The 14,022-nt window shown below is 38.0% G+C and overlaps 1 protein-coding gene across 1 annotated transcript in view; it reads left to right on the top strand.

The window, feature by feature from the left end:
• Window positions 1-14,022, top strand: part of PTH2R (parathyroid hormone 2 receptor) — a 44,865-nt gene that overhangs the window by 7,787 nt on the left and 23,056 nt on the right. The window contains exons 2-7 of the mRNA XM_087819611.1: window positions 726-828; window positions 6,260-6,370; window positions 6,483-6,604; window positions 8,383-8,480; window positions 10,306-10,495; window positions 11,607-11,760. Of these exons, the coding sequence (XP_087675737.1) occupies window positions 726-828; window positions 6,260-6,370; window positions 6,483-6,604; window positions 8,383-8,480; window positions 10,306-10,495; window positions 11,607-11,760 (778 nt within the window). The remainder of the gene's footprint in view (window positions 1-725; window positions 829-6,259; window positions 6,371-6,482; window positions 6,605-8,382; window positions 8,481-10,305; window positions 10,496-11,606; window positions 11,761-14,022) is intronic.

The following is a 14,022-nucleotide window of genomic DNA, read 5'->3' as shown; positions in this document are numbered from 1 at the left end:
TGAGTGACATCTGAGACTAGAGATCGTAAAAGGCATTGTGGTTTCCCCCCTGCTTTCTTTCTGGAATCACTCACTCTGTGGGAAGCCAGTTGATGTATAAAGACACTCAGGCACCCATATAGAGAGAACCATGGGGAGTCCTCCCGCCAGCGGCTGAGGGCCTGAGGCCCCTGCTAATACTGTGTGAGTGGGCCACCTTGGAAGTGGACCCTCATCTGCTGGCTCGTCTCATTAGAGAGGGGCAGTAGCCAGATCTGGTCCTCCTTTAACGTCTCTGATTCCTGGGCCACGTGCATGTTTAGGTTTATAATGAACCTAAAGATGTTGAGTGGTTTTCCCAGGGTTTCAGTCATTTTTCAGTAGAGATACATTTAGCCTTCTTCTCGTCCGTGGTCTCCTGTGTGCCATAACTGACATACTGCAAGAGACTTAATAAAATATTGTGTCTTCATAACATTCTAGGAAATTTACAACGTGTTTATTATTATTTTCTAATTATATCTAATATGGGATTTTTTTCTTTAGGCAAATCAGGTAAAAGTAAGATTATGTTAAAATCTTATACATTGATGGATTTTGAACTTTGATTCAAATAAAGGACTAGCAAATAGTTTGATATCAAAACTTTACTTTTCAATTCTATTAGAGGGTAGTGCAAGTTTGTATCATGGCTTAATAAAAGATGAGACTGTTTTTCGCTGTTTACGTTTTGTTCGTTTCTGCAGCTGGATTCCGACGGCACCATCACTATAGAGGAACAGATTGTCCTTGTGCTGAAAGCTAAAGTACAGTGCGAACTCAACATCACAGCTCAGCCCCAGGAAGGAGGTAACGACGCCAACAGAACTGTGTCCTCCAGGTGCCCCGACCCCAGCCCTGCCCAGAGGGGTGTGTAGCAGGACAAGGCTCTTTCCACCTCTGGGAGGAGTGCCTTGCTTGATTTGTGAGTTTGGGAATAGCAACTGTGCGCCTCAGCCTGCTGCTCTGGCCTGTCTTTGGGATCGGCCTGCCCGCAGAGAGCATGCGTGCTGGTTTATCCTTGCGATTGCTAATACATATACTTGACTTTAATTCTACTAATTTAATTTATCTTATTTGGGCTCTACAGTTCACCAGCTTTTCCTCCTTTGCCACTCCTCACCCCCACCTTCTTTTGAATTAATTGAGACTTTTTCCTTTATTTCTTCCTTTCTCCCCTTTACTAGTTTAGAAGATAGGTGTTATATTTAATTCTTTTGGTGATTAACCTAGAAAAGCCTCAAATGCAGAGTTTGCTGACCCTATGGGATGATGTCTGGTCCCAGATTTATTCTTTTAATTTGCAGCCAGCTAAGCCATGTTTTAAGAAACGTGTTTCCATGAACTCAGCCTTTGTAGGTACCTTGGACTAGGAAGCAGTTGCCTGAAAGGCCAGACCAGTAGTGTCAGAAAAGAGAATCAGCCACGCTACCTCTGAGCACTGCAGGAGCAACACGCTAGGAAGGAACTTATAAGTAGTAGTATCCGTGAAGGAGGAATGAATTATTTTCTATGAAGTCTCATGAGATTTTAAGCTGGAAGAAGCCTCAGTCCAACATTATCATCTTCAGTGTCTCTTTAACAGTTCAACAAATATCTTATCTGCTGCTTCTGTACTAAGTACTGCGAAAAGCGAGGCAGGTTCTGTCCTTGCCCCGAGATAATGGTGGCGTTAGGAGGAGTCGCTGCGGTGTAATTGGCAGCAGAGGCATCAAAACTACGGGATCCCTGGGAAGGCAGCTTAATTCACTGCCGAGGGATTAGAGGAGGCTTCCTGGAGGAATAATCATCTTATCTTAAAATGAAAAGGCTAGGAATTCGCTGTGGGGAAAGAAGTAAAGACATTCCTGGCAGAGGGAAGAGGGCCGGTAAAGCCAAGCCCGTGTGGTTCAGTCACACACCGCAGGAATTGCACATAAAAGGAGTAAACGAGCTGGATGGAAACTTACATAACATCTAAAATTTGTGAAGATGTGAAACATATGAAACAAGTCAATGAATAAATATTAAAAGAAGAAAGATACTTCCTTTGAGGTCTTTCTCTGTACAGATAGGATAGAATTAAATCTGATCAAACTTTGGCCTACCTTTCAGTAGAAAATGTCTAATACATGTAAATCAAAATAAAAATTTCTTCACTTTGTATGTCAAAAAGTAGAATGTCATTTTGAATTCACTAGCTAACTTAAGAAATTTTCATTAAAATTTTTTTCTAAAATTAAGAGATGCAAATTAAAATATTTAGGAGTGAGCTATTATGCTGTCTGCAATTTAATTTAAAATACCACCAAAAAAAAAAATAAATTACATGAAATAATATGACAGAACATTAACAAGTGTCAATTCTAGATGATGGATATATAATATTCTCTGTTTTGTTTATGAAAAATATTTTATAATAAAGAAAAGGAAATGTAAATCGTTATAAAACGATTCAAGTATTTAAAAACACAAACCAAAATATTATTGATCCTGGTTTACTCACCAACGTATGGTTCCATTGTGTTGTAAATAACTGTAGAACTGAAAAGAGACCAAGTTAGAGTCTTCAAATTTTAGATTGTCCTGTGAAAAATATCATGGATCGAGAAGCTTCACTAATATTTCGTTTGTCCTGGCACATACAAAAGATTCCAGGGAATGTAATTAATGTTATTAATTTATGAAGGGAGATTGGTGAGTCATCAGGCAAATAATTAGTTTTCTGCTAAACAATGAAAGTATTTACTCACATAGAATGTGAGAAGATTATCAGAGTTGGATGCTAATTAAGATCTCTGTATTATCTGTGAGGTCCTGGCTTCCCCAATCTTTTCAACCTTTTGTGAACATTTATTATTCTCTTTGTCCGAGAGCCACCAGAGAGATGTGATCTATAGAAACCTTATTTTGGGGAGTCTTGGTTTTCTGAATTTTGGGAGTTATGTCTGTGTGTGTATGCGTGTGGAGTGGTATCTTGTAGAAAATTAGAAAACTCTGCTTTTCTTTACTTGAGGAAAAACCAGCCGATTTTCCTCCATGGCCATGTAAAGACGACATAACTATAAAATAAACTAGTCGTTGGGTTTTAGGCTAATCTGAAGGCCTTATTCCATCACGTGGCTGATTCTTGCCAGAACATCTCACATGACACTGCTGCGTACACTTTAGAGGGGCAACTAGTGATAAGAACACGAGAATGTGCGTTCAGCTTCTATGTGGGTTGCGTGATAGGTGCCCACCGGGTAAAGGACTGGACAGTGCCCTTGAGTAAGGAGGTGGCCTTTTAGGGACAGCAAAGCGCTGGGAGCCGCGGGAGTGCTGCGGACACAGAGAGGAGCGGCGGGGCAAAGTTGGGGGAGAGATCCATTCATTACACTCCGAGGAAACAGAAAACAAACACGAAGCAGGGAACGGGGCAAAGAGGCGGGTGAGCTGGGCAGCAGGAGCAGGAGCCAGTGCGGCAAGTTCCTGGGCTGCTCGTGGTATCGGAAACCCAGGCTTTTTCTTATGCGAGCAGAGTGGGGCTGTTTCCAGGAAAAGGTTCTCTTCTATAAGAACAGTGTGGGCGAGGGAGGGCATTTTCCTTCTTTTATTGCTTCAGCAATCCACAGAGCAAATCAAATATTTGTTTCTGTGTGATATGGTGGACACAAAGAAGTTAATTTCAGTTTATGCTGGATTCTTTTTTGTAGAGATGGGTGTTTCTATGAGGTTCTCTTATGCTGACTGTTAAAAACCAAACAGTTTGACGTCATGAACATTAGTGAGAACAAAAATCCTCAGCTAACAGCGTAATTAGTTACTAAAACATTGTGAGCTGTAATGGATAGCACCTCTGGTAACAGAATGAGGGCCCCCAAAGAGGCCCACTCTCCAATATTTGATGTTATGCCTGTGTAGGTCATGTTACATGATAAAGGGGCATCACAGATGGAACGAAGGTTGTGGGCCTTAAAATAGGGAGGTTATCCTGGACTATTTGGATGGACCAGTTTAATCACATGGACCCTTAAAAGTAGCTGAGGAAGGCAGAAGAGTCACAGAAAAGGAGAGTGGAGGGGAGACTTGAAATGTGACAAGATTCATCCTGCTTTGTTGACTTTGAAAAGAGAGGAAGGGTGTCATGAGCTAAGAAATTCAAGTGGCTTCTAGAAATTGGGAACAGCCCTCAACTGGCAGCAAGCAAGGAAATGGGGACCTCAGTCCTACAACTGCAAGGAACTGAATTCTGCCAACAGTTAGAATGAGCAAGGAGGCAAATTCTCCCAAGGAGCCTCCAGAAAGGAATGTGGCCCTGCCCAGACTTTGATTTTGGCCTTGTGAGTCTGTAGAGCAGAGATCCAGCCAAGCTTGCCAGGCTTCTGACTTATAGAAATAGTGAGATAATAAATTTGAATTATTTGAAACCACTAAATTTGTGGTAATTTGTGAAGGTAGCAATAGAAAATGAAAACAGCACTAATTAAAGGTGGTCTTTTTTTGGGCAGTCAGAGTATGACGTGGCTGATATGCTCTCTTCTTGGAAGCTCAGTACACATCTAACGGGGAGGGTCCTGCAGAAGTGTTGACACTCGCTGAATGTTTAAGCCCCTGTCAAGTGCTGGGTGGCCAATGCATGAAACAAAACAGACAAAATCCCCTACTCTCAGGGTCCTTCCACCTGCGGTTCAAGAAAACAATAATAAAATAGTACAATATTGGAAGGTGAAAAATATAGCAGGAAAGGTGATAAGGAGTGTGTCAAGAAGTAATTTCAAATAGGAAAATTTACTCAGAAATTGAAGTTTGGGTAAAAATCTGTAGGAGGTAAGGGAATAAGCCTTGTAGCTATCTGGGGGAATTGCGGTGAGTTCACAGGAAAGAAAGGAGGCTTTTGGTAGGAGTTGAGGTTGGGGAGATAATCTAGGGGAGAGGGCAGATCCTGTCAGGGCCTTCAGACATTGTAAAGACTTGGCTTTTGCTCCGAGTGAGATGGGAAGCCTTTGGAGAATTTGGGGCTATTGTGTTAAGAATAAATGAAAGGGCTTATTTCACTTAGCGTGATGCCCTCTAGATCCATCCATGCTGTCGCAAATGGTAAGATTTCATTCTGTATATGTGCTACATTATCTTCTTTATCCAATCATCTATTGATGGACACTTAGATTGTTTCCATATCTTGACTATTGTAAATAATGCTGCAGTGAACCTAGGGATGCATATGTCTTTTTGAAATAAGTAAGACAGGGAAAGACAAATACCATATGATTTCACTTATATGTGGAATATAAAAAACAAACTAGACAGAAACAGACTCAGATACAGAGAACAAACTGATGGTTGCCAGATGGGGGTGGGGTGAGGTTGGGGAACTAGGTGAAAAAGGTGAAGGAATTAAGAATATAAATTGGGAATTACAAAATAGTCACGGGGATGTAAAGTACAGCATAAGGAATATAGTCAATAATATTGCTATAACTATATATGGTGCCAGGTAGGTACTAGACTTATGGGAGGATCACTTTGTAAATTATATAAATGTCTAACCACCATGCTATACACCTGATCCTAATATACTAATATAGTATTGAATCTCAGCTGTAATAATAATTAAAAAAAAGAATAAATGAAATGAGAGCAAGAACAGAGTCAGAAGGACCAGTTGGAGGCTATTGCAGTAATTCAGGTTGGAGATGAAGGGCTTGGACCATGCTGGTGGCAATGGAGGCTGTGAGAAGTGTTAGGGTCCTGGATGCCTCTCAAGGAGAGTAGAGCTTATGAGAATTTTGTTTGAGATGAGTGTTAGTTAGACTCAAAGGAACTACTAAAATATTTGGTAAAGGCAGCTCCAAATCTTGGAGCTTATCTGTGAAGCTCAGTCTGTTTCATGTGCCATATTTTTTAACAACAATTAAAAAAATCTAGGGTAAAAAATGTAGCTACAACTATGATAGTTGGAAGAATTTTACTACAGAAGTTGTTCACAATGAATTCTAATGTTTCTTACATAGTAATTGCTATAACTCATTCCTTTTGGAGTCACTAAAATGTTTTTAATTTGTGCAAATCAAATGTTCCTCTCCATGGCCCTCCGATGAGGCTGTGCGGGTGAATTTTGGGACATTTGCACCCAATCCACCTCATTCTAGTTTCCAAAACTATCAATTTATTTCACATTTTGCTACAGGCAGTGGCTTGAAATTTTGTATTTTGAATGAATTTACTCTCTGGTTCTAACTGCATTTTTGTTTATTTGCTTTTTAATTTCTTTTCTCATCAGAGGGGAATTGTTTTCCAGAATGGGATGGACTCATTTGTTGGCCCAGAGGAACAGTGGGGAAAATATTGGCTGTCCCCTGCCCTCCTTATATTTTTGACTTCAATCATAAAGGTATTGGCTTTCTCTGAAATGAGTAATTTGGAACAAAATTTACTATATGCACTTTTGCAGTGGACACTAAGGAACCTGAGCACTCTCCCTGTTTTTCTTCGTGTCTTTACAGGCGTGGCTTTGCGACACTGCAACCCCAATGGAACATGGGATTTTATGCACAGTTTAAATAAAACCTGGGCTAATTATTCAGACTGCCTTCGCTTTCTTCAGCCAGATGTCAGCCTAGGAAAGGTAGTGGTGATTTTGTGTTTGTGAATCGCTAAGGGAAAGCAGAATAATGACTTTTATGCAATTTTTGATTGCCAGCCATTTTATGGAAAAACCCTTTTATTCTAAGACACAAAGATCATCAAAGATAAAAGCAAGTTTGGAATCTTTTCAGATACCTGGTAAAGGAAAGGTCTAGGACCAGAAACATTCTGGTATTTTCTTTAGGTTAGAGTTACCTGGCTGAGATATATACATATATACTTATAAATATGTGTCTCTGTGTATATTGTTGCATTGCATTATGTTTATATTACATTGTATTATGTATAAAGATTTAAGTAGCTAATCAGCAACAGGATTCATGATTTTTCTTAATTACCTGTAAATGGCTGTATCTTATTTCACTCAATATTCCAGGAGGAACTTTCCATTTTAGAGATGTATTTTCTATCTCCTAAGATTAGCCAGTGGTTGATTTCATTAGTATGTAAAAGATTAGAGGTGTAGAATTAAAGAAGAGCACAGGGTGTTCCATAGGTCTCCCAGCACGATACCTAATTTTACACACATCAGTCAACTCAGAACCAGAGACTAAGTGTTGGTCAAAGTGACACAACTCACTGGTGGCAGGGTCTAAAGCAGAGGCCTGATCCACAAATTCCTCATCAGTGCTGTTTCTAGGCTAGCAATTGTATGCAAACTTTGAAAACTTCTAGATAGTGACTTTTAAGTTATATGTAGTGCTTTAAATGTCATGCTTAAACTCCTGTCACTCATACGTCAGGAGTAAAACTCACGATGACAAAATCATAGAGATAGAAAATAGATTAATGGTTGCCAGGTGTCAGGGATGGTAGGGAGATAGTGGTGATGGAATAGTTCTCCGTCGTGATTGCAGTGATGGTTATAAAAATTTACACGTGTTAAAATGACATAGAACTATAAACACACAGATTGCACCAATGTCAAACTCCTGGCTTTGATACTTTAGTCTGATTATGTTAGATGAAACCTCTGGAGGATACTGGGTGAAGGGTACCTGGAGCCTTTCTATTATTTCCACTTCTTGTGAATTTATAATTGTTTTAAAACAAAAAAATTAAAAAGGAATGAATCATTGACTTATGCAATATCACTGAGTATCAAAAAAGTATGTTGACAAAAAGGGTACATGCTATATAATTCTAAGAACTCCAAGAACAGTCAAAAAGTATATGAAATACATAAACAGAGCTAAGTTGTGGTGACAGAAATTGGAACAGGAGTTAGCTGGGGGTGGCTGGTGGCTGATTTTCTGACTTGCACAGATCACAACGAACTTGGTTTATTAAAACCCATCCAACTCATTTAAGATTTGTACATTTTAGTTCAAGTAAAGTACAGCTCAATAAAAAGGTTAAAGAAAGCTAGAAATAATATTCCAAAAATGACATATTCTTTTTACCAATTTCCTCTAAAAATAGTCTTGTAACATGTGTTTTGTTTATCCCATGTGTCATAGGTCAGATATACAATTCCAATTAGTTGAAATGAACAGTACAAAAATATATGAAGTACATATCGCAACATTTAATTTGCCCTCACTTGAGCAATAAGAAATGCCAAATATCGTTCTTACATCTTTAACGCTGACTCGAATTTAGGAAACAAGAGGAAGACCAGAAGAACAATCTATAGTATTATATGAGTGTAATAACACATTGGCTCTCTCTAAACTGGTAAAAGCGTGATTTTTAGGTTCATCTACATTGACCAATTTGTTCAAACCTGCTCTTCTAATTAAATCCCTTCCTCTGCAGCAAGAGCTCTTTGAACGCCTCTATGTCATGTACACTGTTGGATATTCCATCTCCTTTGGTTCCCTGGCTGTGGCTGTTCTCATCATTGGTTACTTCAGGTGAGTGATTCCCATTCCCATTTTTATCCATCGAAGACACAGAGGTCTCACAATTTGTGTCCCCAAATATTTTTCCCAGCACAAGCTTTTGAATTTAGCTGAGTGTTATTATATGACTTGACTCAGACAATTTTTTTTTCATGAGAAATTCAGGGTTGTGTTTGTTTGTTTAAAATCTCAAGGTATCAAAGCAGTGTGACACCATTAAGCCAACAGATCTACACTGTAGTGTATTTGTTTGCAAAGTGAAGCAGGACAGAGTTGAATGAGTTGCATAAATTTTCATTCTTGATGTAAAGACTTATGTCACTTTCCTCATATGATTTTGGTGACACTGGACTGAAATTCATTTTAAGTCTCCCAAATTATCTGATAGCATATATCAAGAAGTAGTATTTATTGCACTTGCTGTGGCTTATTTTTATCTACTTGTTTGTCCAAATTAATTCAGCTTAATCTAAATCAACACAAAATTTTGATTACCAATAAGGAGATAAAATAGTAGACAGCATATGTAGGCTATATATACTCATGATGCTGGTTTGTGATGCAAATAGCTGAGAAAACCGTCAGTGCACAGTTTGAGAAATATGTGATGCAGTTGGTGTGGAGTCCAATACTGATAAGATAGGAGAAACTTCCCAGAACAAGGGACATGTGAGCTGATATTGAACGATAAGGGATTCAGCACATTCCAAAGGATGGGAACAGAATGTGCAAAAGTCGGAGGCACAGAGGAGCAGAGTACACTCAGAGAGCATAGAAGAGTCCCATTCGAATGCAGAATTTGATACATAGGGAGGAGTGGCTGTATCAGAATGTCCAGGAAGAGACTAGATTTTGTGGCACTGGGTTTTGCAGGCCCTTGTCAAGGGCTTTGAATTTTGTCTTCTAATGTAGGTAACAGGGAGGCAGTGAAGTTTTAAGTGGAAAGGTAACACAGTCACAATTGTGAGACTGTAAAGGGTTCCTCAAAATAGCTTTGTGCAATTGTCTTGACGAGTATTATCCCATTTTAGAGACCAGGAAACTGAAAGCTCAGTGTCCAAGGGCACAGTTGATAGGTGGTCCAGCTGGAAACAGGACCTTCCTTTTCTGACTCCTATCCAGAGGTCATTCTGTTACCCCAAGCTTAGCCGTGCTTGTTCAGAAAATAGGCAAATATTTATGAGGAACATAACATTTCAGGAGGATACAAATGACTAATAATTCTTCAATTTACATCATAGTTCATCACAGTATTTAATAGTGGATTCTTTCTCTATAATTACTTTATATGTAATTGCTATAGTATGCAGAAAAGATTATACAAAATTTCTGAAACCCTTCTGTTTCACAAAACAAAATACTCCTTTATTAGGGTAGTAAATAGTGCTGAGTCTCTGAAAAATCAAAACCTACTTATATACATTGATGGCACCACTCGCAGTAAACCATTGCCATGTACACTTGATAAACTGCCTGACCAAGTGCCGCTCACCTGTGATGACACTCCCACTGAAGAGCCAGTCTGAGAGGACCATTTATTATTTTAATAGACAGCATAGTATAATGCTCTGTATAGTTTAGTATAATATTTAACACTGCAAAATCTGGATGAACATGGTAGCAAATAAGGATAAATTTGAAATTAATTCCCGAAAAGTATACATTTTAGTTTTCTATCCCAGTTGTTTCTGTTGGAGATGTATGATAATGGGTTTCTGTCTTTGTTTAGGTTTATTATATTTTCCTCTTTTTTGGGAGGAGTTTGGGCTCACTTATGTATTTCTTTGCCCATTTCTATTTTTATCCAAACCTATAACTGATTATTTTCCCTCCATAGACGATTGCATTGCACTAGGAACTATATCCACTTGCACTTATTTGTGTCTTTCATGCTGAGAGCTGCAAGCATCTTTGTCAAGGACAGAGTGGTCCATGCTCACATAGGCGTCAAGGAGCTGCAGTCCCTGATGATGCAGGACGACCTACAGAATCTCATAGATGCACCTTCTGTGGGCAAATCACAATATGTAAGTGCTTTCACTCATTACTGATTTGTATAACATTACAAAGAAGTGAAATTCTACAGTCCACTAAATATGTGTTGGGTTGTTTTGACTTATCTTATCTCTGGACTAACTGAAATGGATGACCGGTTTGTATACTGATGCTTACTATCTCAATTCTGTCCTTAATTCTCATGCCTAAGCACTCATTCAAGGGTGTTCTGAAATGGAAACTGCAAAAAGCACATGTTTGCAATGTCATTTGATGTATATCCCGCAGCAGCTGTCACCACCCCACCTGCAAAGGAAAAAGCCTGCTAGCAAAACCAGAAGCTTGGGATTTAAAAGCCCGTGACATTTTAGTTCCTCTATTGTAGACTCACAGACTTGTTTCAGTATAAATTCCATCGTACTTGATTCTTCTGTTAAGTGTCCTGGTGTTATTTAGTGAAGAGAATCACCCAGTATTTCAGTTAATTAGATCCTTAAGGCAGCATATCTGGAAATTAAGTATAGTAGACTGTTTCATTGGTGCGAATTAATGCCCTACCTGTATCTTTGCCCTTTCCCTTGTAGCTTTATATTTCCTGCTGATTCTGATGCTAGACTGGCTCTGTGGCTTGTCTTACACAATAGAATGAAGTAGGAGTGACAGTGTGCCAGTCAGAGGTACACCTTTGTCGAGAGCCTAGCCATCCAAGATCAGCGGAATCACCTAGTCAATCCAGAGATTCATAGGATGTATTAAATGTTTATTGTTTTAAGTCACTAACTTTTGGGGCATACAAGTTAGACCAGAATAAAACAAATTTATGGTAGAATGATGAATAATATTTTCCTCTTTATGCTTTTCTGTACTTTCCTAATCTTCTTTAATGATCATGGATACTTTTTATAAACAGGAAAAATGAAAGAAAAGTGATTTTTTTTGTAATTTCTAAAGGAAAAACATTTTATTTAAAAAATCAAAATCAAACCTATAATCTTAAAAATGCTATGTTAAACTAATTTTGTTACAGCCTTGCCCTCATATGTCCAAGAGACATAGATTATAAAAAGGAAATGACTGCCTAATGTTGGCAGTCAGTACAATTAGGAGTTCTAATGTGATGCAATTCTGGTTTATTTGTGACAGATTGGGTGCAAGATTGCTGTTGTGATGTTTATTTACTTCTTGGCTACAAACTACTATTGGATCTTGGTGGAAGGTCTCTACCTGCATAGTCTAATCTTTGTGGCTTTCTTTTCTGACACCAAATACCTGTGGGGCTTCACCTTGATAGGCTGGGGTAAGGAAATTGTCTCTTTTTCTTTTAAACTGCATTATGGATTTTAGGGCTTTCTGTCACGCTATCATGAACATTCTCTCAGACATTTTCCTGAAATGATCCCTCCTCATTTTATCTCTCTCCCTCCTTCTTTCTCTTTCATCATTCATCGAGGAAAAATTATAAGAGCAAGTCTGTAATCCTCCCAGTGGCAACAAACTTTTCATGGTTAGCATATGGCAAGTGTTCTTAGGCCAGATTCTTGAGAGGATTTTTTGGTGGAAGCATAAGCCATATACATTTAGAAGTGCTCTGTTCATATCTTATGTCAGTATCCTGAGTTAGCAATAGTTTTTGAATCTCTAAGCTATAATAGTGCATCGTTGATTTGTTTTCTAGGTTGTATAATGAAAATGCTAGAAAGGAATGTATAAGAGCATTTTGACTGCATGTAACAATATGAATTACAAACTAATTATATGGATTTACTGTGTCTTTGGATGGAAATAATCCAAATTATTTATGGGCTAAGTAATATTTCAAAAACACTTTATCAGTACTAGAGGGATTATTGGATGACGCACTAAATGCAATGTGATGTGGAGAACAGGATGTTGTTTGTTAAAATTTAAGAGAAATCAAAACTCATATGTGGTTATAATTAAGTTTCAAGATGAACAATTGTGTATCACAATTGCTATTTTACCATTTAAATTATGAGGTGCTCAATATAGGAAAAAAAATAACTAAGTAGCTCAAGATCAAATTTGAAGGTTTTTTTCTCCCCTCCAACATTAGAATATTCTTGGCCCATTTTGCCTTAAAATTGTTTTAACATTTGAAAATGTGAAGTGAGGAATATTGAGTTTCCTGCTAGTTGATTAATAACCTTTAAGAAGACAAAGGGTCAACTTACTGTAACACTTCATTTATTATGAAATAATGGTTATCATGAATAAAGTTCTGTTTCGGAAGGCAGCTTGCTTGTTTTGTGGCTCTCTGATATCTTTAACTAATAGTTACTAGAAATAAAAAAGATACATTGCATTTTTTAGGGTACTTTGAACATTTTTTTGACAATTTTTGGTAGTTTGACTTCAAGTCAAAATTATATCTGCGTACCATCTTAATTACTAGACATTGGTAAAAATGTTAATAGAAAATTTAACAGTAGATGTAGACATTTGTCTACATTACCTTTTATTTTTTTGGATTTCTACTGCACTTGTCGTACTTGTAATAAATTCTTTTATCTCTATTTACTTGTTGGTTTGATAGCTAACTTCCCCATCAACTCTTATTGGGGCTATAAGTCAATTCTGTTCCTCCTTATAGTCAGGAGTTTGTCTACTGAAACCCAGGAAACTAGTTTTCAAGTCTTTCTATGAAAAAGAGAATTTTTTTAAGAAGTCCAGTGAGCTTGTCCACAAAAACGTTAGCATATGAATGATAACTACAGTAGATACGCTTCATCCCTTGAAATCGTTTTATCAAAGGATTTAAGAACATACGTGAAAGCAAGTAGGATTTACATGAAAGCTCACTTTGAAAAAACATTTTACATTCAATGTTATGCTCACTCAATTAAGCACAATCTAATACACTAATAACCAATCTTTATAGAGTTACGATTCTAGAGTTGGTCTATCTTCTGACTCCCTCTCTTTTAAACTCTATTTTTTTAAACAAGTAAATGCTCTAGTCTAGGGCATATATAATTAAAAGAATAGTAATAGTCTTTGAAGACTATCTCTCTGCTACTCAGACACAGCTACTATCTAATGAAGTAAATATCTGTCTGATTAATAGGCTATTTTCCCCTCATCTCAACACTGAGAGTCTGACTTTAAAACATTTTTATTTCTTACTCATTTTTCCAAATTCCTGTGAGAAAAATAATGATAAAAAACATTACAGCTGCTTTGCCAGGGTCCTTTGCTAGACTAATTCATCGTGAACCCAGTCTCGTGCTTTCTTTCAGGGATGTGATTTATCGGCTTCACTAGAGAGCAGAGCTTTCGGATCCCTTGTCACTCATTTGGACCCAGTTGTCGTAACTTCCAGCTCTCCTCAGCTGCGTGTCATTCATGTCAGTTTTGCTGATTTTTAACACTCAGCTGGAAGGGGAGGAAATGACAGTCTAAAGAGGAACAGATGCCACATCTGTCCTCTAGGACATTGGAGGCAAATATTTACAAGGAGTGTTTTTACAAAACAAGCTATAGAGAGGAGTCAGGGCGAATGCTGGTGATGACTGTGTTTCTTTTCTTCCCGCCAACCTCA

This window comes from Miniopterus natalensis, chromosome 8 (assembly GCF_054644295.1).
Source record: "Miniopterus natalensis isolate mMinNat1 chromosome 8, mMinNat1.hap1, whole genome shotgun sequence".
NCBI classification, from domain to species: domain Eukaryota; kingdom Metazoa; phylum Chordata; class Mammalia; order Chiroptera; family Miniopteridae; genus Miniopterus; species Miniopterus natalensis.
The sequence above is the reverse complement of the archived record's forward strand: the minus strand, read 5'-3'. Positions and strand labels throughout refer to the sequence as shown.